General features: G+C 26.6%; 1 protein-coding gene and 1 long non-coding RNA gene across 2 annotated transcripts; both read right to left on the reverse strand.

Annotated features, from left to right (window-relative positions):
- Positions 1 to 2,486: 2,486 nt before the first annotated feature.
- Positions 2,487 to 7,003, reverse strand: LOC145830122 (uncharacterized). The gene is made up of 3 exons (XR_014369624.1): positions 6,950 to 7,003; positions 3,468 to 3,594; positions 2,487 to 2,626 (listed from the first exon to the last, which is right to left on the reverse strand). It is a non-coding gene; the product is annotated as an uncharacterized LOC145830122 (long non-coding RNA).
- Positions 7,004 to 21,807: 14,804 nt separating this feature from the next.
- On the reverse strand, positions 21,808 to 23,362 carry LOC145828770 (uncharacterized). The gene is made up of 4 exons (XM_082936521.1): positions 23,359 to 23,362; positions 22,907 to 23,115; positions 22,413 to 22,564; positions 21,808 to 21,991 (listed from the first exon to the last, which is right to left on the reverse strand). The coding sequence occupies exons 1-4, from the start codon at positions 23,360 to 23,362 to the stop codon at positions 21,808 to 21,810; spliced, it is 549 nt and encodes a 182-aa protein (XP_082792647.1).
- Between the last annotated feature and the right edge of the window lie 2,939 nt (positions 23,363 to 26,301).

Below are 26,301 nucleotides of genomic sequence, written 5' to 3' on the forward strand. Positions count from 1 at the left end.
TTTAACATTGAGTTGAAGAAAGAAATGCTTGCAAACCAACAGGCAAAAATAAGGCTCTTAAAGTCTAAGTTTGATTATTACGTTACTTCACTAATGAATCAGCTGCCTTTTAAAATGAGCGCTCTTTCCAGAACTGACATAGTCGGTTCCATCAAGTACAAAACGGAAGCTTTACAAACTTCCCACAAAGATTACAGGTTCATATCAAGCTCTTTGGACTTGAGTGGATGTGAAGAAAACACAAAAATTCTTCACTTGTTCAGAATCGACCCTGTAGATGAAAATGAAGCTGAAGCAATCAACGCGAGTTCTCTTTACCTGCAAGGTGTCACTGCAAACAAAGTTATGAACATTCTCACCTCTGGTTACCCAAAATACCTTGAAGCATTGGACGAACAATGCAAAAAAGGGTGTTTTGCTGAGAACGTTTTGCGTTCCAACAACTGTTTTTGTTACGGTTCAACTTCGCTAAGTCGAGAAATTTTAAAAGGCACCAGCTACTGTAGCGTTAAAAACAAAGTTAAAAAACTTTCTTTTGTTTTCGTCACTAGCAAAAAACAAGCAAAGTTTTGCCGTTTTTTTTCATTGAGTAGTTCGAAGGATAGTTTACATGATGGTAGAACTATCCTTGATAGTCGGGGATGTTCTCTTGTAACTGCAGAAAGTTCAAATTGTTCAAAATCTGATGCGTTCAGAAGCAGATTTCCTAACTTCGATTCAACTTGTGTTCTAAACATGATTCCTGCTTACTTGATTGTGTTTGAAGTTTAACACAATTTTGTATGTGCGATTTTATTTTTTTTTTTTCAAAGCCATATATTCTCAAAAAATTAGATTAATTTGAAGTCGTCATAAATTCTTTAACTTAAAAAAAAATCTTTAATTAAAAGCTCAACAAAGTTTGACAAACTTTTTAAGTTATTTATTTTTTCAAATTTTTTTAGTTTACATTTTTGAACGTTTGAAACAAAACATTATGAGGACGGCAATGTTTATTAACGTGTTAATACAGTTAAATTAACAAAGAAGTTTCTTACAATAGTATAAAGAAACGTCTGTGATTAGATTTTTACATTAATTTAAACTGCATAGAAAAAATAATGAGTAGTGATATAAGATGATAAATTAACTTATTTTTAGAGTTTTTAACTTATAGCTATCTTTAGACAATTTTTAACAAATATTTAAACTGTAAAAAAAAATTAAAAAATTTCACCAAAATTCTGCTTTGAACAGAAATATTATTTTTTTAATATTTACATCTTTTGCAACATTTGAAGACCTATTGTTTTACAGGAGAACTTTATAAAAATATTCAGTGCCATGTTTACTATGCCACTTTAATATAGTGTGCGGTTCTCAATTTGACGTACAAAGTTTCTTACTTTTTTTACTGAAAATAAAATGTGTTCTTTATTACACCATACAGTGTTTTAACTTAGTCTGAAATTGTGTTGGCCTTTTTATTAGTCTAGTCTAGGTTATTGATGTTCAAAATGAGTTTTAACTATTCAGTACTCGTTTCATATAATCTAGAATCTTTTTTAACTTTTCAAAATTGAGAAAAATCTTTTAACGTTTACAAATTTAAAAGTCGACTAATTAAATGCTATATAATTTAAACTACTTTGTACTTCTTTTACGTACGATAATTGTTTTGCTGAACGAAATCTAGTCGAGTTCACTTGTTATATTAATTTAGAAAATGTTCGCATTTCCATTTGAATAGGTTTACAAAAACCTATGATTGATTGGACGATTTTATTAGGTGGGTGTAAGTTTTTATTAGTTTCGGCAATTGTAAAACCTTTATATTTGAGATTCCAATATTATTTGATATAAAATGCGAACATTAGTCATATATATAACTGGATATAATATTATAAAATAAAATCTTTAATACTTCATATTGAAAAAAGCTATTTAAGATTAATGTTTTAAGTAAATTGTATAACTTTACTTATGTCTTGTTTGAGGCGAAACTTTCAAAATTTAATCTTATCTCAATCATTTTTTTCTGCTAATTAGTTCAGAAAAAGTTTGTAGTAACACGTTATCTCTTAGAGCAGTGGTCGGCACGCTAATTTGAATCCGTGAACCCTAAATTACAAAATTAAAATTTGGTGCACCCCAATTTCCATTCTTTAGCGCCGCTAGTGTTGAAGAATATGTAAATACTTTAAATCGATTTTTTTACTAATAATTCGGGAACACCCATTTAATTTTTACAAGATAACTTAAAATTCTTCACTTTACCCTATCCATTTTAATAAACTTATATCGGTGATCTAATTTTTACAACAATATTTTACTTGTATCACCCAGGTCTAAAATACTAACTAGATTAATTTAATACATTGCCACAATCCCAATTAACAATCAGCAGTCTTGGTACTTTTTATTGCATGGTAAATTTAGTTATTTAGTTAACTTAACTTAATGATTTTTTATTAATCGATTACTATATGTGTTTAACAAATGTATTGCCACGAAAAAATTAAGGAAACAAAAATTACACCAAAAAGTAACGACAAAAAAGACATGAAAATATTATCCTAGCTAAATCCGTTTTGTTGATCTGGAACTGTATGTGTTGGTCTTGTTGCTTGCACGAATCTGATCAAACCTAAAATTAAGGTTTTAAAGTTAATGCTTAGTAATAATTCAGGTCTTAATGAGGTTTATTAAAAAAATTGCTCAAAAATTATTTTTGGTTAAAGGATCTGGATATACAAAAAGATCTCTCGGTCATCGAGTTGCATACTCAATTTTAATCAAATTTATAATGAGCTAAAAAATTATAAAAAAACTTAACCGTTAAAATCAAACTCTAAAACAAAAACTTTTTAAAATGAGACTATTAAAATTTAAAACATCAACTACTTTTTATGAACAAAAATATCAATAAAAAAAATTATATAATAGTATCTAACATCATACACACATAAAATCTATTTTGAACTTTACGTTAAAAGGTAAATTTTTAACATGAAATGTTTTTAAGTCTAAAATTTATCAATAATTTAAACTTTTACATGTCTTAAAAACAAAAATTATAAATATTTAAGTTTTAAAAAGTATGTTTAAGAATTTGGACTCTACTATTCAACTTATTAAAATAAGTAAGAATAAAAATGAGCTATAACATAAAGAAAATAAAACTACAATGTTCAAAAAAAAAAGCAAAACAAAGCTGTTACTAATAAAAACAAGTAATTTTTTAAACTAAATAAAATGTTTATGATTTCAAAAAAAACAAGTAAATTAATGAAAATTAATTAAATTTACATATTAATAATTAGATTTTTCTCAAGAGTTATTAAGCACCTATAAAAATGAATAAATCATTTTTGTAAAATTTTACACTTTAATCAATATTAGTAGAAGAGACATTGACTTTTAATTTTTTTTAGTGTAATATAAGAGACTAAAATACCAAGAGGCCTATTATTCTAAAACTATCTTACCATAATGAGCTGTTTATTGGAACTGCTACTGGGTTGTGGTTTAACTTGTCAAGTAAGTTCTTCAATTGAGGTATAATGTCTCAGCATAAGTATCTTTTAAAAAGTTACTTTGCCAAAGTTTTCCAACCTTTAAAATAGCATAAGAGTTATCCAAAGTAGTTTGAGTGTGTGAAAATTTTATTAAAAATTAATGTCATTACTGATTTCTAATCTATTTTAATCAATATTAAAAAAAAAACTTTATAGCTTTAAAAAAATTGTGCTGATTTAACTTACAAAACTTTTTATATCTATAAAAAATATAAATAACCATCTCAAGTAAAATATTTGGTTTAAGATAAGTATTATACAGTAAATTTGATATCTTACTGTAATAATTTAAAATTATTTTTGTGTTATATTTTTTTTAGCTTAGTTTAATAAAAGTTATATTTAAAGTCAGAGTTCTAGTAAGTAAAAGTTGTAAAATGCAATAAAAAAGTTAAAAAGACAATCAATAATTCGCAAAGTAAAGAATTTAATTATATTAAGACCAGAGTTGCTTCTCTTTGAAACAAAAAACATTATTATGTCAAACATTTAAAGTAGGTACTGTTGAATAAGTTTGACAGGATTGTAATCCTCTTGGTTAAAACTGATTTGACAGATCAAGACTGTCCTGAATGACTTTAAACTGAACTGTAGTCATCTAAGTTTTTTTCATTTTTTTATTTTCAAAGGCAAGAAAAACATATATCTTCAGCAAAAAATACTAAAAGTTACAAAATAAATTATTGGGACTATATTAAATATATCTCATTCAAAATGTAGAAAAAAAAAAGCCTGAAATCTTAAAACTATACTGAGATAAAAAAAATTATTTTGAGTCAGCCTGGGTTTAAAAAACAAATTCAAAATTTTCTAAGTTATCTTATGTCATACTGAGATTTTCAAAATTTTAAAGCATCCAGGATTATTCTGATTGTGTGGCAAACTTTTTGATAACCTGAAATATCAAATTTATAACAAACATACATTTTTAAACTATAGTTTTAAGGTAAAAAGGGTTGTTAATCAAAAATCAAAACCAGGCTCAAGCTCAGAAAAACAATCTAACCTAAAATAGGTATTTTTTTAAATCCTTACTAGTCTGAGTTTTGATAAAGTATCATAATACCTTTAAACTGTCTATATTTTTGCATTTACATAATAAAAATACTGAAAAAGATATCAATTAACAGTATGTTTTCTTTCAAAATATTCAAATTAATTAAAACAACTGAGGAACTGTACATCATTTTAAAACACTAAAAGAAAAAAAAATTTCAACTAAGCACAACTAAAACAAAAAAAAAACTAGCTTAACATTACACAAATAATAAATTTTTGGTTTTTAATATAAAATTATAAATTATTATATAATTCTAAACAAAATTGTTTAGTCTTTTTTTAAATGTTTGGTAGGCATAAAGAAAGATTTACATCTTAAAAACACATACTATAACTCTTCTAACAAAACTATTAAATTACTGCTTAGTATAATTCATAAATTAAAGATCAAGCATTAGCACTGTTGTTACTCTTTGAGTTAAAAAACTATCCTGACTCTTTAACTTTGAAATTTTTATAAAACATCATATATAAATATTCAATATAAATAAAGTTTAAAAAACAACTCAGGTTAATCATCAAAATTGGAATTAAAAAAAAAATTTGAAACTACAACAAAGAAATTTCATTTAATGAAATAGAAAATATTGGAACAAGATTCAAAAAACAAATTATCCCGAGAATTGTAAAATATTTATACTGTCCTGAGTTGCACTAAGTGTAGGACTCTGTATTAGTTACATAAAACTAGCCTTGGTCATTTTGAGTTTAATAAAGAAAAGAGAAAGCCAAAGCTCAAAAGTAGCAGTATACTATAATTAATATTTTGATAAATGACTAAATAAATTTTTTATATTTCAAAAAAAAAAATCATACATACATTCAAAGATTCTACACAAGTCCAAAACTAGACTAACTTTTGCAAGAAAAATAACATGCTTAATAAGACTTTATTTCTAACAAAAAAAAAACATTTAGGCTGAGTGTGTGGCAACCTTGAATCATACAACAGATACAACATATTTTGTTAAACCAACAGATCAAAATAGCTCATGGTTGCCACTCATCAAGCTAAGAAAATTTTCCTGACTTTTCCTGACTTTTTCCTGACTTTTTACCAAAATTTTCCTGACTTTTCTAAATCAAGCTCTTAAATTAAACTTATTCTAAAATACATAATCTAACACTTTAAACTATATAAAGCTTCCAATCTAACTTTAATACAGGTTATAAACAATAGTTTTTTGCTGAATTCTATCATCAAACTTCCAGTACATCACTACAACCATCTGTGTATGATTGATGTTTGTAATAAACAGCCCTATCAGCAAAATACTTGTATTATTACCTTATAAACACAGCTTGTCTGAAAAAAGAAACATTTTTTTAGCAAATCCTAGCATAAATGTATCTAGATAAACAAACGACATTTAAGGAACATTTTGCAGTTTATTAAAGGATATTTTACTAATTTATACCAGCTAAAGGCATTGAAAATAAAATTAAATATTTTTGTAAATTTCTAGAAAAATTTTGGAAACTTTTTCTGACTTTAAAGGACTTTCAATTAACTTTTACCACTTGAAGGCTTTGGATAACAAGGAATTTTGTAAATTTAAACTGACAAAATCTGACTTTTTTTTATCAAATTTCCTGACTTTTCCTGACTTTTTTTCAAAACCCCCCATTTTTTCCTGACTTTTCCTGACTTTTGTAATTTTTTCAAATTTTTCCTGACTTTTCCTGATTTCCTGACTTTTCCTGACCGAGTGGCAACCCTGATAGCTAGTAAATAAAATAATTAAGAGAATAAATTTTTCAACTTTTAAAGTCAATAAATTTAAGTAACAGGTAGTTTAATAAAAAGCATACCTAGCTAGCCTGAGATTAAGAAAAAAACAGAAAAGTTCTAGCCATCTTGAGATTTTCAAAAACTTTTATAAAATTTAAACTATCCTCAGTGTGTGGCAACTCAATGTCAACTTAAGCCTATATTTTCTTCAAACTTTATATGTACTATTCAATTATGGATAGGTTAATTAATTAAATAATAAAATAAATTCAAAAAAGGTATAATATTTACTTAACTTGTCTTATTCAAAACTTAAAGCTGTTACTTAAAACTTGTTCATTACTACTGTTATGAATCTATTTAGAAATTTTTTTTAATATACTTTAACTGTTTTTATCTTATTTAAGTATTTTTTATTGAACATAAATTCTATAATTTTCCTTTAAGTATAAAAATATTATAATTATCATGTGAATATTTTTAAAGGAATTATTGTTTAGTTTTAAAAGTAGGTAGTATTAATAATTTATAAAAGAAACTTTCTTCACTAAGCAATATACTGTAATCTACTAATACTGTAAGTAAAAAGAAAAATACTAACCTTTTAATATATTCATGATCTTAGCTGGATGAAAGCTTCCTCCACATCAGCCAATTGATTTCACAAGATCTTCGAGCTTTCTCTCTATTCTTTCAGATGCAAACTGCTTCCTCAATGTTGATATAAAGAATGTTATGTGATTTATAATACCAAAATAGATCATGAGAGTAAAATGGCCAATAAATTAAAAGCTAAACTAAACACCAGGGCTAGATTTAACTTAAATATTTAAGTATGTCGCTTAAACTAAATAAATATAATAAAATTAAGACAAAAAAAAGTTTTGTTTAATCTCAAAATTTTGTGCACCCCTAAATGACTTTCGTGTACCCTAAAAGTTTCGTGCACCCCAAAATAAATTTCGTGTACACTAGTGTGCACCAGTGTACACCGTGCCGACCACTGTCTTAGAGGATATAACTTTTAAGGTATTAAGTTTGCAAATATTGTCTATAACTGATGCTAAGCATGCAACCTAATAACAAGGTTTATTTAAGGTGATTATAATTTTATTTCTATTATAGTTATCTCATCATCTTTTCAACTGCTTTTTGTAAAGTCACTTAGTTTGCCTAAAGACAAAACTAATTTAAATTTAACTTTTCAAAAGACTACAAACTTAAAAAAAATAGTAAGACTTCGAAATCAACTAGTTTATTTTAAATGTTTACTATTAGGTTACACTACTATACTAACAATAAAAAAAACTTAGTTACAACACAGTTACATATTTTTTATTAATATTTAAATGTTTTCATGCTAAACTATAACAAATACTAGTTGTTTGCTAAAAAAGTAGTTTTGAAGTTATTTATAACTTTATGCTTGCTTATACTAATTTTGTAAGCTCTAACTTTATAAAATATTTTCAAAATTAAAGTGTGCACTTTCTCGAAAAAGTTTTCTACTACAATAAAATGAAACTAATTACTAAAAAAACATGAAGTTTAGTAAAAATAGTTTTAAATAAGCAATGCTTAAAACTTATATCATTTAAAAAAACAAAGTTCATACAGTTTTTATTTTCTTTTCACAATCTTGCTACATTTATTTTCTTTTTAACATTTATGTAATTTTATTTTACATTATTTTACAATTTTTTTTTCTTTTTGATTTCAGTACTTAATCACAAGTATATATTTGCTCAAGTTTGAGAAAATTTTCAAGACTTAAGCAACTAATACTATAAATCCTTTTAACATGGTTACGACGATACTAATGTTGCTCTGCTGAATACTTACTACACTTCTAAGCTACATTTAATAATACCTTATTATGAAGTCAGATCTAAAAATAAGCTAAAACAAGCGCACAAAAGAAGTTTTTTTTTTTTTTTACTGAGATCCTTTGTTAGAATTATGAAATTATGCTTATACCTACTAAAGTTTGAACATTTTTCAAAATTTATGATTCTAATATTTTAATTCAAACATTGTTTAATAATTATTTGCTAATTATTTTGTGTATACAATTTTCTGTTAGAATTTGTACGCTTATTTTTGTTACGTTTATATTAATTTATAACTAAGTACTAATATACTACTTTAACTTACTATTCGATTATTTTTTAAAACGTATGAAGTGATTTGGTTGTTCAACTAGTGCTGAACGACGTAAAATGCTAATAAAAGTTATTGTGAATTCATGATGTCGAGTAAAAACAAAACATACCAGTTGTATATTAACAGTTGTACGATTTACTGCTGCATCAAATAAGCTTAATGTGTACATTTTGTACGTTTTAAACACTAGTTCCTCTCAAACAAGAAGTCAAATAGCATTTCTACTATTTTATGTGAACAGTATTATGAAATATAAACCTTGTCTTTATAAGTTTTCTAGGAGTTTCTTGGTTTTGTTTCAAAGTTTTAGACAAAGTCGTCCGCATTGGAAAAATATAGTTAATATGATTATTAGTTTATTAAACAACAAAAAAACGCTAAAAAATATTGGTCCAAGGATCTGGTGTACAAAGAACCTTTCAGTTATCAAGTAGCACACCTTTTTGATACTTTTTATCTTGTCTAGGAAAGTATTAACATTATAATAATAATAAGTAATATTAACCGTGTAAACTACTTTAAATATAATTTTTACATAATTTTATACTTAAAAACTAAATTGGTTACAACTACTAAAAAGTAGAGAATCTTTTTAAAACATAATTATGCAACAAAGTTGGTGTTTTATGAATTTTGTAGAGCTACAACAACACAACAAGCTACTTCCCTTTATGCGCAATAAAAACAACTCTGTGCCCGCTTGGGTTTAATCCTCAAGTTCTAAAAAGCTATGGAACACTTACGTGCTTTTTAAATAGAAATATATATTCAAATTATTAATTTTCAGCTATATACATTTAAAGCAAGTAAAACTTAATGAATTAGTCTAAAACTTTAGACACTCTTTACTTTTACAAATATTATTTGAAAAATAACATACCCGAAAAAAAAGAAAATATATATAATTTTATAAAACTATATCAACAAAGAGTAATTTTTACATGACTAATTGCTAATTTTAAAACTTTCATAGTTTAAGTTTCTTTCTTCCTGTTTTATTGGGATCATCAAAAAATCAATTCCTTTTTTTTAAACACGGTTAATAAAATTTGAACATCTAGGTATTGTCACAAAAGAAGTAAAATAGAAAAAAAATAAAAACTTTCACAAGTATATCCAATATGATACTTTTTATCTATTTAGTCGATTTAATTTTTTTTTTCTTAAATTATTTTTTTTTACAATTACTAGTGTTTTGTGAGTTACTACGACTAAAAAGCAACATAAGTAGAAAAATGAAATATACAAAACACTAGATGAAACAAATTAAGCTTTTTTTAGCGAAACATTTATAAAACAACTTATATCACTTTTTTATGTTAAAGTTAATAAAGTTTCTAGTTTGGTTTTTTTTTTTTTTTTTGAATTACCCTGATACAAAGTACTAAACAATGATTATAATACATAATTTAAAACACTACACTGCTAGTGTACATTTTTATAAACTAAAAAAATCATATTGTGGTATTCTATCATAAAAATCAACAAACAATTGATAAGCAAACCTAATCATCTTAAATTAGCTATTTTGAAATTTTAAACATTTATTCAATATATTAGTTAAAAGCTAAACTCACAGTACAGTAGTTAGATTAGTACTCCCTGTGAGTTATGTCCATAATTTGCTAGCATATTTAGTTTAACACAAGTACTTGAAAAAGAATAATTAAAGTATATTGTATTTAGTTTTTATTGCTGTAGAAACAATCAAGATGTAATTATTTTTTTATTTTCACTTTGATTCAACTATTACAGCAGTCTTGTAACTCTGCATAATTGAATATTTTAATATCAAGTAGTCTGATCTTTTAAGTTATGTCTGTTTGTATTTTACAGCAATCTAAAAATACTGTATGATCAAATTTTTAAACAAACAACATTTTAAACACCAGTTTTCTATTTATTTATATATAATGTAATGTTAAAGTGTTTTGAAACTTAAATGATAAATTTCTTTACTGTACTTTAAATATTTCCTCTAGCAAAAAACATATTTTAAAAATAACGCCTTATTTCTAAACCAATATTTTCAAGCTTAGTCGAGGAAAAAAAAATGTGTTTGTCGTTAATAATTATAATATATAAATTTTACAGTCTGTTGTATTTCTGTCAAATTATTTAACTGTTAAAATGTCATCTAAACGAGATTCGAGCGAAGAAAATATTGATGATGATGAGCAACAACAAGTCGTAGCAGGATTTTCTGCTGACTCAGCAGATATTGTCAGCCAACAAAATAAGCAGCAGCAGGAAAAAGTAAAATTTATCTTGTTATTGTTATAAGAAAACTAGAATTATGTGAATAAAAGGGTTGGTTGTTGTTATAGGTCTGACAGCGGCTGTATAGTGTTAGCTCAATCCCAGTTGAATTAATCACTTTTGTAAACTAAAATGAATAAAATGCCTTAAAAATTTTGCACAGGTTTTATAAAAAAAATAACAAGCTCACTGTTTTTGCTTAAAGATTATTGTGATTATTGTTTTTCTTTTTTTGTTGTTGTTTTAAAAAAGAAATGTTTATGTATTTAAGACTTGCGTTTAAATATGTTTATATACATTAGCATCATTACCTCCATTAAATCTAAAAATAATTAGAGTAAAATATTGATTTTATGGCAAAGTAATGCATTAAGTTTTGAATACCACATTTGTAGTCACTTATACTAAATACCTTAATATTCACTATAAGTTGAGTAGTTATTATTTCCAATTTTACTGAAGTTCTCATTCTTACAAAACTGTACAGTTTGTTGTAAAATTATATGTTAAGCTTAATAACTAAACATAAAATAATGTTATTACTTTTTGTTATCTTGCAATCATGAAGTAAAAGCCCCAAGAAATCTTTGTTATGCTGCACAATCATATATTTTTTTTTTATATCACATTAATTTTGATAGTAGTGTATTTTTGTCCTGGAAAAGACGTTAAAAGGTATCCAAGTGGTGTGCGACTCTATAAACGAAGGGTTTTTTCGTGCACCAGGTTTTAGAACCAAAGATTTTGAGCTTTTATTTGTAGTTCAATAGACATTGTATGTATGATTTATCTTAGCAAGTTTTAATTTACATCACTAGTAACGTTCAGAAAACAAAGGTTTACTATACTTTTGAAGAATTAAATGTACACACTAAAAATAATTTTACCAACAGAGTAAAGTCTTATGTAAAGAAGATTATATGAATCAGTTAAAGGCTATCTTATCTAACGACAACTACGATTTATTTTTGAAAACTATGGAAAATTATCGGGCGGAGAGGTTTTTTCAAATTACTATTAATAATATTATTAGTTGTTGAATAAAATATTTATATATCAAAATTGATTACTTATATAATTTATTATAATTTATAATGACAGAGCACTCTGAAATCGAACAATTTAGTTTTGAATTATATCTTAAAGTGTAAAATAACTAAATGTTAAACCAAAAACTTAAAAGCTAAAATTGAAGTTTTTATTACAAACTTTTGAAATATAACTTTGAAGCCTAAATAAGTTTTCTATCAAATTCACATAACTTGTACAAATTTACAAGTTTAAATACATATAAAACCATTTATTTATCTAATATCTGTTGAAAAAACAAATCTAAAATTTCAACTTAAAAATTAAACTATTTATCTGTAAATATCTGTAAATATGAAAAATAAAGTAATAACTTAATAAAAAAATTTTACTTGAAATAGATAATGAGTATGTATATATAGGATCAGCACACTAGAATTGCTTCAATTTTCTTGTGAAATTTTTAAAAATTGTGGGCATCAGCTTCGGCTGTTGAGAGGACTTAAAAATGTGCTTACTAGTGAGGAGGTATTATTTCAACTAATTCTATTGTTAAGATTTAAGCGTTGTTAAAATAAAATAAAAAATTTAGTTAATTATTTAATTACAAACTTTGTACAATCGTTTGGAGAGTATTATAAAAAAAAATTTAAACCAAAACAGAATGTTATCAAAAACAAGGCCATAATTTGAAGCTTACACTTTATATCATGCAGTTGATGATGAAAACAAAAAAAAGGGTCTCAAGTGTCTTTAATGGCAGTTTGTTTTTAATCTTGTCAAAGGGGGTCATAGCTTTTTTATTTCCTTAAAAGGGGCCTTTTGAAAAAAAGTTTGAGAAACCATGATCTAAAATAACAAATAGCTTCAAAAGGTTAAAAACTAGAATACTAAAGTTTTGTTAATTTATTTGTACAAAACACTACTTTTTTACAACTACTACTTATTAATAAGTTATCAACTTTACCCATAAACGTAATGTTTTTATGAGAATAAAAAAAGATAATTTTAACATTAAGCTAAAACTTTTTAAATTGTTAGGTGATTGCTTTTGAAGAATACATGGAAAAAGTAACTCTACTTGCCGGTGGTGAAAGTCGTGAAAAGTTTAGTGATTTCGTGGTACAAAGTTGTCATCTAGACGGGTATTTCGTATTTTATGTTTAATTTTATTCTAATATACTTCGAATTATTATATTTAAGTATCAAAATTCTTATTAAAAAAATATTATCTATTTGCATATCTACTTTAATCATATTCAAAAAGTTATACTTTATAATTTAATAAATAAAGTAAGACAATGTTTAACAGCTATACCAATAATTATTTTTGTATAACTGGACAAAAAAAAACTTATTATTCAGGATCGACCATTTGAAGAGAATTGAAAAAATTTCGGAGATTTTTAAGGATCATCCTGATCTAGTGTTGGAGTATAAAAATTTTGTGCCTAAAGATTACAAAATTGAAGTTTGTTATTTTTAAGTTATTTGAAAGTTTTAGACATGAATTCTGTACAGTTAATTTATTTTGCAGTTATAGGACTTCATTTTTTTTATGTTAAGTTAACATTCGGAAAAACTAGTAATTTAGATTCATTAAGTATCTGTTAGTTACAAAACTAGTTAAAAGCTTTAAATTCCACCAATTAAAATGACCATTATGTATCAAAATTAATTACGTAATAATATTGTATTTTTTATTAAAAACAGAAAGCTGAACCAAATACTTTTGGTCGAATATTCAAAGTGACAACACCAAATGTTACCTTGTATTTGCCTAGCGACCAGTATGAAGATCCTTATGACCAGGAAGAAGACTTTATCGACCTGGTACAAGAAGATCCTAGCAACCAGAAGGAAGATTCTAGAAAACAGGAGGAAGATGACATAAGCAACCATGGTGAAAGCAAAAAAATTTAGGTTGTTTTTTAAATTTATAATTGCACATATATTTCGGTCTTAAATCCACATATATATTTGTAAAATCTAATTGAATAATTTTACATTTTAAACTATGTAAACTAAAGTTGCTTAAGTTAAACAACTAATTGTTAAACTTTAAATTATTTTTCGATATGTATAAATATTAGTCTAATAGTAACATCGTTAAATTAAACTTCAGTATACTTTTAGAAGATTAGTGAGTAATGTGATAATAAGAAAGTTTTATACAAAATATTTTATAGGTGAGACAGCAAAAGAAAAATTATCTGAAACAATATGAAGTTTCTAAAAACATAATTTTTAGTTAGTCTTTTATAAGAACCTAAGTATCAAGTTTTTTTATGTATTGTTCTTTCTGTTGATTGTTTCTGAATTAATTTTGTGAATTTTACTTTGTTGTTTTATAATTATTTTTCAATAAATATAGCGCACAAAAACTCTTTTATTATGTTAAATTATTTCTATTTTTTCTTTTGATTGCTGACAAGTATTATGAAAAGCTTGTAAAAGAACTTTGGGAATTATTTATGAAAATAAGAATACCTAACAACTTATTCGATTCTTAAAAAAAGAATTTTTCCTAGTTAGGTTAATCAAAAAAAATAAGAATTTTTATAGTTTGTTATAATTTTTTTAGCTTATCTTGACAAAGGATAAAATGTAGTTTGACTTAAAAAGCTGAGTGATAATTTTCAGCAAAATTATCATTGTTAAAATGTAGAACACTATTTACGCAAGAGTATCATTTGTTAACTCCAAAACAAAGATATAATTATATAATCGTATTCCGATCTAGAGTAGCTTTTGTAGCTCATACTTGGTTTTGAGTTTGATATGAACAATTATTTATTAAATGCATATTTAAAAAGCAATATACTATAACTTTTGCGGGGTTCATTATCAATCTTTAAGCTATTTAGGAGAAAATCGTTTGCGAGAAATGTAATTTTAACGCCTTAACAAATTGCAAGCATGGCAGCTTTTAATGCGTAAATTATCAATGATTTATCTTTATACTATATTGGTATACTACTTATTATTTTTTAACAAAACGTAAAAGAGTAAAATCGAGTTTTCCAAACCTTTGTGTTAAAAAATGTAAAAACAATTAAAGTATTACTTTTCTAAAACTTATTAAAGATCGTTTATCTTTATTAGTTAATCAGTTACAATACAACCAACAAGAAAAGTTAAATAGTTGAGTTTTATTATATGTTTATATACATTTGTGTATCTAAAATTTAGTGATATTTTAATTTTATATCAACATTTTATTATAAGTAACTACTGGTTTATATTTTATTTTTGTTTATGTAAGCAATTGGTAGAGGTCGACGGGCATTTGGTAGTCGCGGACTAAATTTCGTAGGCAGTTTTAGTTTTATTTACAACGAGACCTGTTCTTACTCTTCAGCAAAAACCCTAGAATATCTAGTGTAAGTTAAACAATCGAGCAAGATTTAAATGCTCAGTAATTTTATTTATTATCCACCTACGCTTTTTATTCAAAATGTTTATATATACCAATCATCAACTCTATGAATAAATAAACCCGTTTTTAGAAGATAAACATTAAAACTTGAGAATTTATTTTTGTAATTTTTGCAATATAACATTTAAATTTTATCTGATCTGAAAATTGTGGTCCTAACTTATAAGTACTACTTTGATATAAAAGAATACAAATCTACAGTTTTTAATATTTCTGTTTGTGTATTATGAAATTCTCTACATTTTATATTCATTGTCAACTACTAATGTCTAGTTTAGTTTAGTTATGAGATTATTTTAAGTTTTATTATGTAATGTAAGTAAAGTCAAGGTGAAAATCTGTTACAAAATGAATCACAGAAAAAGAGGAACCTTCGTAATATTATGCTACAGAATTAGAACAGTGTATGTATAAATTTGAGTATCTCCGAGTTTGAACTTTTTGATGAAGTTATTTAGTTATGATATATCAAAGATGGTTGCACGACTTATCAAATTCTGGTTATTCACATTACGACAATTTATTATTCGCACAAGTTCAAGTTCTTAAAAGAATGTTTGAAAGTAAACAACATCATAATCTTATTATTAGATCAACAACCGCTTTAACAAAAGATACATATTGTTTTTTTAGATATGACCGCTTTTATTTTAATCAATTTGTCGGAACGGATAAGTTCTAAAAAAGTAGTTTGATTATCTAGTCATTATAAAAGACATTCAAGCTTGACATCTATTACCAGTAAAGAGAGCTATGAGCTCACTTCTACATGTCCAAATAATTATTTAAGTTTAAAATCTTTATATGAAACATAAAAAAACGTGGTAAGACTTTGTTGTAAACATCTTTTGAAACTCTGTCAGAAGTACGGTTTTCTATGGAAGTTTTCATGCTATTTAACAAATCTTTTTCAATAAACCAAAACCAAATATAAATACTTTCTTTTCGTTTATTGCCTCTGTTAGCTATACTGTTAAAAAAAATTATTTTACGAACCGGGGACTCATACTTCGCATTAGTGTTTCGTGAAAAACTTTATTTTTTGGTACTTTTTAAAATTTTTAATTTAAGAAATGCACTGATAATGTTACTTATTTCATTGCATTCTCTGTTCAAAAGTGTTTGAACGTACTAAATTGGTTTTGGTATCAATGAATCTTATGGTTTGAATTTTCATGAACTTCACCATCCCTAGAATTTTTTATTAGAGTTGTTTCTGCATGCATAGTTGTATCCAGCTTAGAGTCTTCTGAATTTTTGTTAATATAGTCAGTTTCTCAAAATTACAATTATTTGTAGCTAAATGTGATATTCGTTGCTTTAAACTCGTTTTTAGGCAAGTTTCAAATAGAAACATCAGAATTGTTTGCGCTTTTATCAGTCAAAAGAGTTTTCAAACATTCTTTTTTAAAACTTGTACCCTTTAGACTATAAACAGTTTGTTTAGACAATTTTTTATTATCTTCTTCATCAATCAAACTGTAAATACTTTCTACCTGTAGTTTTTATTGGTAACTTGAATCATCGAATTCAAGGTTTTTGCAGGATTAGTGGCCAGGCCAGCGTGTTTAAAGCTTATCAAAAACCTAAATTTTACGCTCTTCATTCTCCGAACATGACCAAGCCAACGAATATTGTGCTTGCTTGTTAAATAAACAGCCTGGCATGCTTTGCACAAGTATAAAAATAAAAGCTGGCTGTTTTTGCTTAATGATTACCAATTGGTTTTATTCTCATTTAAAAAATAAAACATTTATTGAAAATATAAATTTCATTTCTTTAAAATTAAAAGTAACTATTGAGTATAAATAAAGACACATATATAGATGCTGTGAAACAAATCAAGATAGACAAATATAACAAATAGTTGTATGCACATTAACATTTCGTTTACATTTCGTTTACGATATCAAAACATTTAAAAGGAGAGAACACAACCAAGCTACGTGTATGTTTTCTAAATAAGTTGTTAAATTTACGCATTCCATTAGTTTAATAAATATTGAATAAGCTAAAAAGTTCTAGTTATTCTAAGCTAACAATTTGAGTTAGTTGATATCAAAATTTAGCAAAATATTAAGGACTTTTAAAACATTTAAATATTTATAATTTTATCTTTGTCACTTCATTTTGTTCAAATCGGATAAAGCAATAATTACTGCACAGTGGGCTGGCAAGTGGCCATTGACTATTTTCGCGACTAAACAGTTAAAGCAAGATTTTTATTTAATTGTTTAGAGCGGGGTTTAAAAAACTGGGTTTGTTTCTGTTCTGCATAATGTATACTAAAACTTATGTAAGCTTAAATGTAGCCAAAGTTTGCTTCTTTTAAGTTTAAAAAGGCCTCAAAAAATGCTAAAATTTTTTTCAAAATTTAGGTCTACATCTACTGTTAAAAAACACCTTAAAAGCATTTATACAGATACTTTTTTTTAATTTTTTCATTTCTTTGTTTTAGTGTTAATTGAAAAAAGACAAAATTCTTTGAATATTTAAATGTAAAAGTATATTATTTCTCATTTAAAAAATCTTCTATTCTCGCCGAAAATTCATTGATGATTTTACTGGCAATTTAGGGTATTCTTCAGGGTTAATTTTCTCAATTTGCCACCGTAGAACCAACATAATTTTTTTTTTAATAATTTAGTAAAAATGACAAGGAATCTAAATACAAATTTTCAGACAAATCTATCATGTGGAATATAACTATTTTTTTAGGTTTTTACAAGCGATATTTCTGTTAAAAAAGTTGATATAATATCCTATCCCTGGTTTTTCACTATGACAAAAAAGACCATTTTGTATGTTCTAGAAGGTTCTTATCATGCTGTGGCTGGACATTTTAATTGGTCAGAATCAAAGTTTCAAGGAATATCTAAAAGTCAAGGTGTAAATAATTTTATTGAGTCAAAAATAAAAGTTCAGAAATGTGTAGAAGAAGAAATTAATGTTTCTCTTGAAAAACCGGATCCCACAGGCCATGGTGGAACCTCTACAACAGGTAACGTAGTCAAAACTTTGCTAAACACCAATAATACGACTCTGCTGACAAAGCATATTTCTGATGTTAGTTTAAATAAAAACATTGACAAAATTATTTTGTATGTTTCCATTATTTTATGCCTCATAAATTCTAACAGAAAGATTAATGTAGAGAAATACTCAGTTTTATGTCAAAAAACAATGATGCTGGTCATGTCGGTTAAATGGATTCGCTTTACACCAACTGTGCATACTTTTTTTGCACATAGTGCTAAACTAATTGAGCAAAACAACGGTAGAGGTTTGCTAAATTACACCGAAAATGGATTGGAAGCTAACAACAAGTATTTAAGACAGTACAGAATGAACTTTTCAAGGAAAACTTCTCAGTATGAAAATTTAACAGACTGTTTAAATCTATTATGGGACAAGAGTGACTTCGATGTTAACAACAATTTAGACCAGGGTTTCACAAAGTGGGCCAAGTGGCCCCTTAGGGGCCATGAGCAGCAAAGGGGGAAGAGGGGGGCCATGAGCAGCAAAGGAGCCACAGGGGGACTAGATATGCTTGAGTTGCAGATGAAGAGCAAAAAAAGGTCTTATGTGTATTTTATGGTAGTTTAGAAACTTACACTAGATATTCTTGAGTTGCAGATGAAGATCAAAAAAAAAATGGTCTTATGTGTACTTTATCGTAATTTACGAGTATCCTATATGTTGAAGGGGGCCATTGCTTTTTCAAACTCTTTAAAGGGGGCCATTTGCAAAAAAGTTTGGGAAACCCTGAACTAGAATCTATTCAAAGAAAATTTACAAGATCAATCTTTAATCGGTGCAACATTTCATATACATCTTACATAGATAGACTAACAAAGCTTAATATAAAAACTTTAGAGTACAGAAGACTTGAATTTGATCTTGTTACTTTTTTTAAACTGATTAACAATGAAACTACTATTGATTCTCAAACTTTCTTTAAACCTTATAAAAATAATTACTCACTCAGAGGTAATAATAGAAAATATACATGCAAATATCATTTCAACAATGTTGGTTGGCAAAAATCTTTTTTCTATCGTTCGGTAAAAATGTGGAACGAGCTTCCAAATGAACTAGTATCGTGCAAAAATCTTGAACATTTTCGATTAAAATTAAAAAAATGTGATTTAAATAAAATATTTACCTGTAAAATTTATAAGTAGTTAGTTTTGTTCATCTCTTTAACCATTAATTTGGTGTGTGGTATGTAGTTTATTGGTAGTTTAAACTGTAAGCTACACCTTCCCCTTATAGATCCTTTTCAATTTTGATTTTTCGGACGGTCTATTGTCAATGTGCTTGGGGCTTTAGATTTTGAAATTATTGGATACTCAGTTGATTCCTAAGCTAGATTGTGAATTGTTGCTGCCACATGTTTGAAGTGATTTTTGACTGAATTTGCCGTGGTGAAACTTTGAAAATATGACGAAAGGCGAATAGTTGTTTCAATGTTCTGCAAGATGAAGAATTCTGTCTAAAGTTGAAAATAAATGCTGTTATGAAAGTTCGTGTTTGATGAAAAGTGGTCTTCAAGATGGTTCCTAAAGTTTCGAGCTAGGTTCTGAAGAATTTTGACAGGATATGCTTGTTTCAGGGATTTGTTGCTTTGGAATGTACAATTGGAGATTAGTGACTTTGGAATTGTTGAATATTTTGGTTGTGAAAATTTTAGTTTATATTCAGTTTATGCCTTGTACAAGTTTTATGTTTATTTTATCACTGTAATTTGTTTTTTCTTTTTATGTTAATGTCTTTCAGTTTAAGTGGCTTGGGTTTTAATGTCTAGGTCCTTCGCTTGACAATAAACTTTATTAATAATATAATTCAAAACTAGTCTTTAAAGTCAATAAACTCCACTAATTATCTCTACTTTCATTAGATTCTTTATAAACTTTTTACATTCAAGTGAATAATTGTATGTCGTTTCGAAATCGGCAAGCATTAGAGCATTTCGTCTTATTAGATAGAATAGAAAAATAATTTTTAGTCCATTTATTCGAGAAATTAAAAATTTACATAATTATCGTTCAATATTACTTTTTACAATTCTTTGAAAATAAATTATTATTTTTCAAATTTTTTTTTACTTTTAAGAATTTTTGATAAAAATTTAACTACATTTATTTAATTTATACTACTCATATAATCTCGATGTTAAATGATACCAAACTTGACTGAAACAATTTATTTATAAATATTTCTGATAATAAGCAAGACAACAAAATAAAACAATACAGAATTGAAAGTTTGTCTCGAGCTAAAATATTTTAAAACAGAAAATGAATTAATAAACTAATTTTTATTAATTGAGTTAACTCTAAGTAAAACAATTAAACTTATGTCAAACAGTTTTTTTTTGCTTAAAAGTAGTAGATTAATTTAGATGAATTTAAACAAACCTAGATTGTTTGTACTAAAATATATAGTAATATTGTTTAAAAACTACTTCAGAAGATATATACAACATTTACTTCAATCATACGAAGTGAATAGAGTTTAATAAAAATGATTAATTCACGAATAAAATAGTGATTTGGTTAAAACAAAAAGAACTATTAAGCAGAATATTCATGATTTGCGATTAATATAAGGAATAATTTCAAAAGACAAAGTTTGATATGAATGATATATATATAAAATATCAAGTGAATATATGTAATTTTTATACTAAAGACAAACTTACACAACTTTTTCTGCTTTTGCACTTGCTCAAAAGTTTTATTCATATTTACAGATATTAATTTATACTTTATCAAAGAAAGACAACGTACTTAACTGCAGCTGCTACATAATAATTACTTGAATTATTTCCATACTTAGAATTAACAAATGCATTTTGTATACAAGTGAAAAATAGCGTTATGAAATATTATATATAACCAATAGTTCACTTTTTCTATTAAATAGACTCAATAAAACTGCTTTAAACCTTCAGTACTTATATCAATTGAAAAACTGTACAATACCTGTTTTATAAGATTTGATAAAAAATTCACAAATGATAACATGTAATTATTTACGTAAATTATTTACGAATAAAAATCAAAAAACATTTATTAGAGTGAAATAGCACAGATTATTTAAAGAGTATTTATAAGTTTATCGATAGTTACATTTATTAACTTTAACATTATTTGTGACAAATTATATATATATACATATATATATACATATAATATATATATATATTGATAAATTTTTAAACATTTTTATTATATATACATATAATATATATATATAATAAAAATGTTTAAAAATTTATCAATAACTTGTTTCTTTAATGACTTGCTAAAAAACAACTTAATAATATTTCAGGTGATTACAAACATTAAATGATGAGCTAAAACATACACCACTAAAAAAAAACTGTTTTTTAACATAAACAACATTATGTGAGGTAAAATAATTACATGTAAAAATTAGTAATTAATTATTGGAACGAAATATCATAAATGTTTTACAAGTTTGGCTAAGCACATAGATGATTAAAAACTGTTGATTAAAAAATAACTGATTAAAAATGATTATACATAAATTATAGATACATACTAAACACTAGGAATATTTTTCTTAACTTGTTTCAATGCAATCAAAGCAGTTTTATAATCGTTGATGTTGTTGTAAACATTGCAAGATAGTCTAATGTATGTTTGATCGTTGAACTGTGTAAAACACATTTGCACTTTATATTTTTCCCAAAACCATTCTGTTAATCTGTCTGAATTTGGGAGGCTAAAATTGTTTTTTTCAATAAAAAACCGTATATAACTAATTAAAAGTTTTAGTGTTACGTTTGTTTTCATTTAATTTTTATTAAGTATGCGGTTAAGGTGAATAACAATTATTTCAATTATAATATTAGCGATCTTTATCTATAAACTTTCAAATCTAGTAAATTTAGAATATTTTATGCTTAACTAGAGTTAAAACGCATACAAAAACAATTTAATTTTTCACAACAACATATACTTATTTTTTATTTAACTTTGACTACTTATCCTTTTTAAGTAGGTTGCCAAAGTGTATGCATGTTATGAAAAATATTTCTCTTAAAGTGTGAACTGATTTTTAACTAAGGTTTCTTAAATTAGGTTAAATATAAAATATTTTTTCTCATCTAGAATAAAAACACTTCGTACAAAAGACAACAAACTTGAGTTGTTTATAGTGAAAAGGGGATTTTAACACGCGCATTCTCAAACACTTCATGCTAGTTGGTATTTCTAATTCAGCAACATTGAGTTCCTTCATCAGCATTTCTGACACTTGGTTCAATAAATTGAACGTGTATTTTCCCACCTTGCCCTGAATGTACAACTTTATATGTGTAAATTCTTACAACTTAAAATAAATATTGTTGAAAAAAAAAAAAAAAAAATATATTTCATTTACTTTATATGATTCTGGATAGAAACTTGCTATCTCAATTGTATCTATTTTAATGTAATAGCTTGTTAATTTTAACATTTATAAAAACTGCCTACAAGCTGTAAGTTTTTAATCATCTATTCCACCACCACCAAAACAACACTATATCTGAAACTTTATTCATGGATTATTTTTTACGAAAAACTTTTGGCGTACATAAACAAAAAACATAACAAAAGCATCATTATTCAAAAAATAATAAAAAAGAAAAATTCTCACCAAACCGCCCAGCTCGTTCAAGTAATCGATCGAACGCTGAAGAGTGAACATCGACGTGTTGTCAGTGGTCCCCTGATAAAAATACTGCTCCCACAGGTTGCTGTGGGCGAAGTTGCTGGTGACAACTGGGTGTATGGCGCCCTCGTGTGACGGGTTCACGAACAGGAAGGCGCAGTGGCGTGTCGCGTACGCCCACTTGTGAAAGTTTCCTGAAAAAAAAGTTTTATTTATTGTTTTTTTTTTAAAGAAACAAGCAGTCATAATGCTGTAAAAATCGTTTTATTTATTAAATAAAGGCGTTTAAAAAAATTTATAAAAATTAAAATAGTGAACAATGCAATTAACATTTACATACCCCACAATTGAATATAAATCTAAAAATCGTATAAGAATCTAAATTATAATTTAGGCAAAACGGAAATTATTAACACTGTAATTAACAAATATATAACTCATGATTAATACACAAACGCAAAAAGCGTATAAAAATCTATACTATAATTATGATAGTTATATAACATAACATTAATAGATATTAATAATGTTGTAATCAAGATGGATTTATGTGTAATAGTCATCTGTAAACTTTAGTGGCTTTTTAAATAATTTTATTAGGCTAAAAGTAGAAAAAAAAGTCCAAAATTTCTTAGGTACGCACTGCCGGTTAGCACTGTGTTCAAAATTCGTGCCTAGGCGGCAAGTTACTATACTTAATTCTAGTTTTGTGTGCACAGATTTCAATTACCATGAAGACCACTGTTTAAGTTAATTGAGTACTATAAAAATTAAACGATTAAAAAGAACATGGTATATAGAAGGTCTTTATAGTCATCGAGCTTCACAATAATTGTATACATAATTACTAATGATAAAAAATATTCTGCTGCTTAAAATATAACTTTGACTAATAGTCAAAATTTCTAAAGTATTTGTTTAGTAACAAGCATTTTTTTTTTCCAATCCGGAAGTAAACATTAAAAAAATAGCTGTACCATGAACTAAGATAAATAGAATTAAGTTGCTGTATTTAAAAATAACTTAATTATATTTAATAAACTTTTTTTTATCATGATTTTATAGACATGAATTTCTGCAGTATAAATGTGCTAAAAAAATGAATTTTACTTGAACAGTAAAATAAATTTACATTTAGTAGATAAATAAACTATTGTATAATTTTTAATTATTTTAAAGAGGTGAATTCTACCATAACTGACTTTCACTTATATAAATGAAAATATAAAGATAAGTACAGTAAAATCTATGCTTTAAATAAGAAAAATATAATAATATTAATAACAACAAGTTTCCTTCTATTTTAAAATATCTTTTTTTATATGTTGGATACTTTTCTAAGTCTAAAATCGCAATAATAGAAAGTAAACAATACTTGCAAACATAAAAAAGAAGAATTTATTTTATTCGATTTTCTCAGAATAATAGATTTTTAATAATTTAAACATCAGACTTTATTTTATAATTTTTTTTAATGAATAAAAGAACACTCAAATGTTTTCATTCCAATATATTTCGTCAAATTCTCTTCAGGGAAACTACAATTGAAACAATAAAATAAAACACAACAAGTATATATACAAAATAATATTTTTTTACAAACTAATTAACTGATCAATTAAGTAAACATAAATGTAATCAACGAAAATGTAATCAACAAAGCTTTAAAAATCAACACAAAATGGTCTTAACTAAACAAGGCTAGGGTGTAATCAAACTCTTTCTTTTTGCATAAATTTGGTTTGTTTAAGTGTATTAAAATGGGAGCGGGTCAGAATGACACAGCGACAAAATGACACGGTCGTCAAATAGACACGGTGCGTCACTTTGGCACAGCGACAAAAAGACACGGTGCGTCACCTTGGCACGGTGCGTCAGTTTGGCACGGAGGGTCACTTTGGCACGGCGACAAAATGACACGGTGCGTCACTTTGGCACAGCGACAAAATGACACGGTGAGTCACTCTGGCACGGTGCGTCACTTTGGCACAGAGGGTCACTTTGGCACAGCGACAAAACAACACGATGCGTCACTTTGGCACGGAGGGTCACTTTGGCACAGCGACAAAACGACACGGTGCGTCACTTTGGCACGGAGGGTCACTTTGGCACAGCGACAAAACGACACGGTGCGTCACTTTGGCACGCAGGGTCACTTTGGCACAGCGACAAAACGACACGGTGCGTCACTTTGGCACGCAGGGTCACTTTGGCACAGCGACAAAACGACACGGTGCGTCACTTTGGCACAGAGGGTCACTTTGGCACAGCGACAAAACGACACGGTGCGTCACTTTGGCACGGAGGGTCACTTTTGCACAGCGACAAAATGACACGGAGGGTTTATTTAGCACAGCGACAAAATGACACGGTGGTTAATAAGGGAGGGAACAATTTGTTGTGAAACTTCAATCTTCATTGGTATGGACAACGATCTTGTTTTTCTAGGAAACTTTTCGGTTTCCTGTCTTCCAACCGGTTTTGTAGAATCAGCAACAATCACATTGTTTAACTTTGAAAACAAAGACCGCAGGAATTATTGATTTTGACTTCATATAATAAAGTGAAACACGTAATGTTTATACCTTCTGTTGTCCATCTTCGTACTTATAAACAACATACTCATTTTTAAGCAGTAGTAAGGTGTAAGGTGTGCTTAAAAGCTGTACTTAATAAATGTACTGTTGTATCATACAACGTTCACAAAGATGCAAAAGCAGCAACTTTTTTAACAAAACACGACTGGCAAAGTTAAAGGGAATTTATTTTTGATTTCTTTCGAATGGAAAAACTTAAACACAGTTTTGTACTAGAACTTGAAACGAGTAATAAAAATTAAAAAATGACTTGCCATTTTACGAATAGAAAGATAAAAACTCATATAAAAATATTTTGTAAACTTCAGCAACATTCTGATTTAAAAAATACAATTTACATTTTAGATCAATCATTCATCACATCAAAACAATAAACTAGTAGGTGTAAACACAGAGGAAAATTTGTTTTATAAACTAAAACTCAGACATTATCGAAAACAACTTTTCTGCTGTTGTAATTCTAAATTCTAATGCGATTCTTATTTTACGTTTTTATGCTTAAAAAAGTAATACTTGCGCTCTTTTAGCGACTTAATACGTTGTAATTTTGAACTAAGTTACTGCGTTCCCTGACGATTTACGTTAGTATTAACATCTTCTAAAAATCATTGTGCACTTGACTTAAAAGATTTAAATTTGCGCCTCTATGCGACTTATGTAAGTTGTAACATATATCGTGCATTTAGAAGTAGAAGTATAATGCTCTTTCGCAAATAAAATTGTGCACCTAAGCACTAAAAATGCATAGATAAAAGTATAAGTACAAATAACCGAAAATAAGTT

The sequence above is a fragment of the Thalia democratica genome, chromosome 2 (genome assembly GCF_965202585.1).
Source record: "Thalia democratica chromosome 2, ktThaDemo2.hap1.1, whole genome shotgun sequence".
Taxonomy (NCBI): Eukaryota; Metazoa; Chordata; class Thaliacea; order Salpida; family Salpidae; genus Thalia; species Thalia democratica.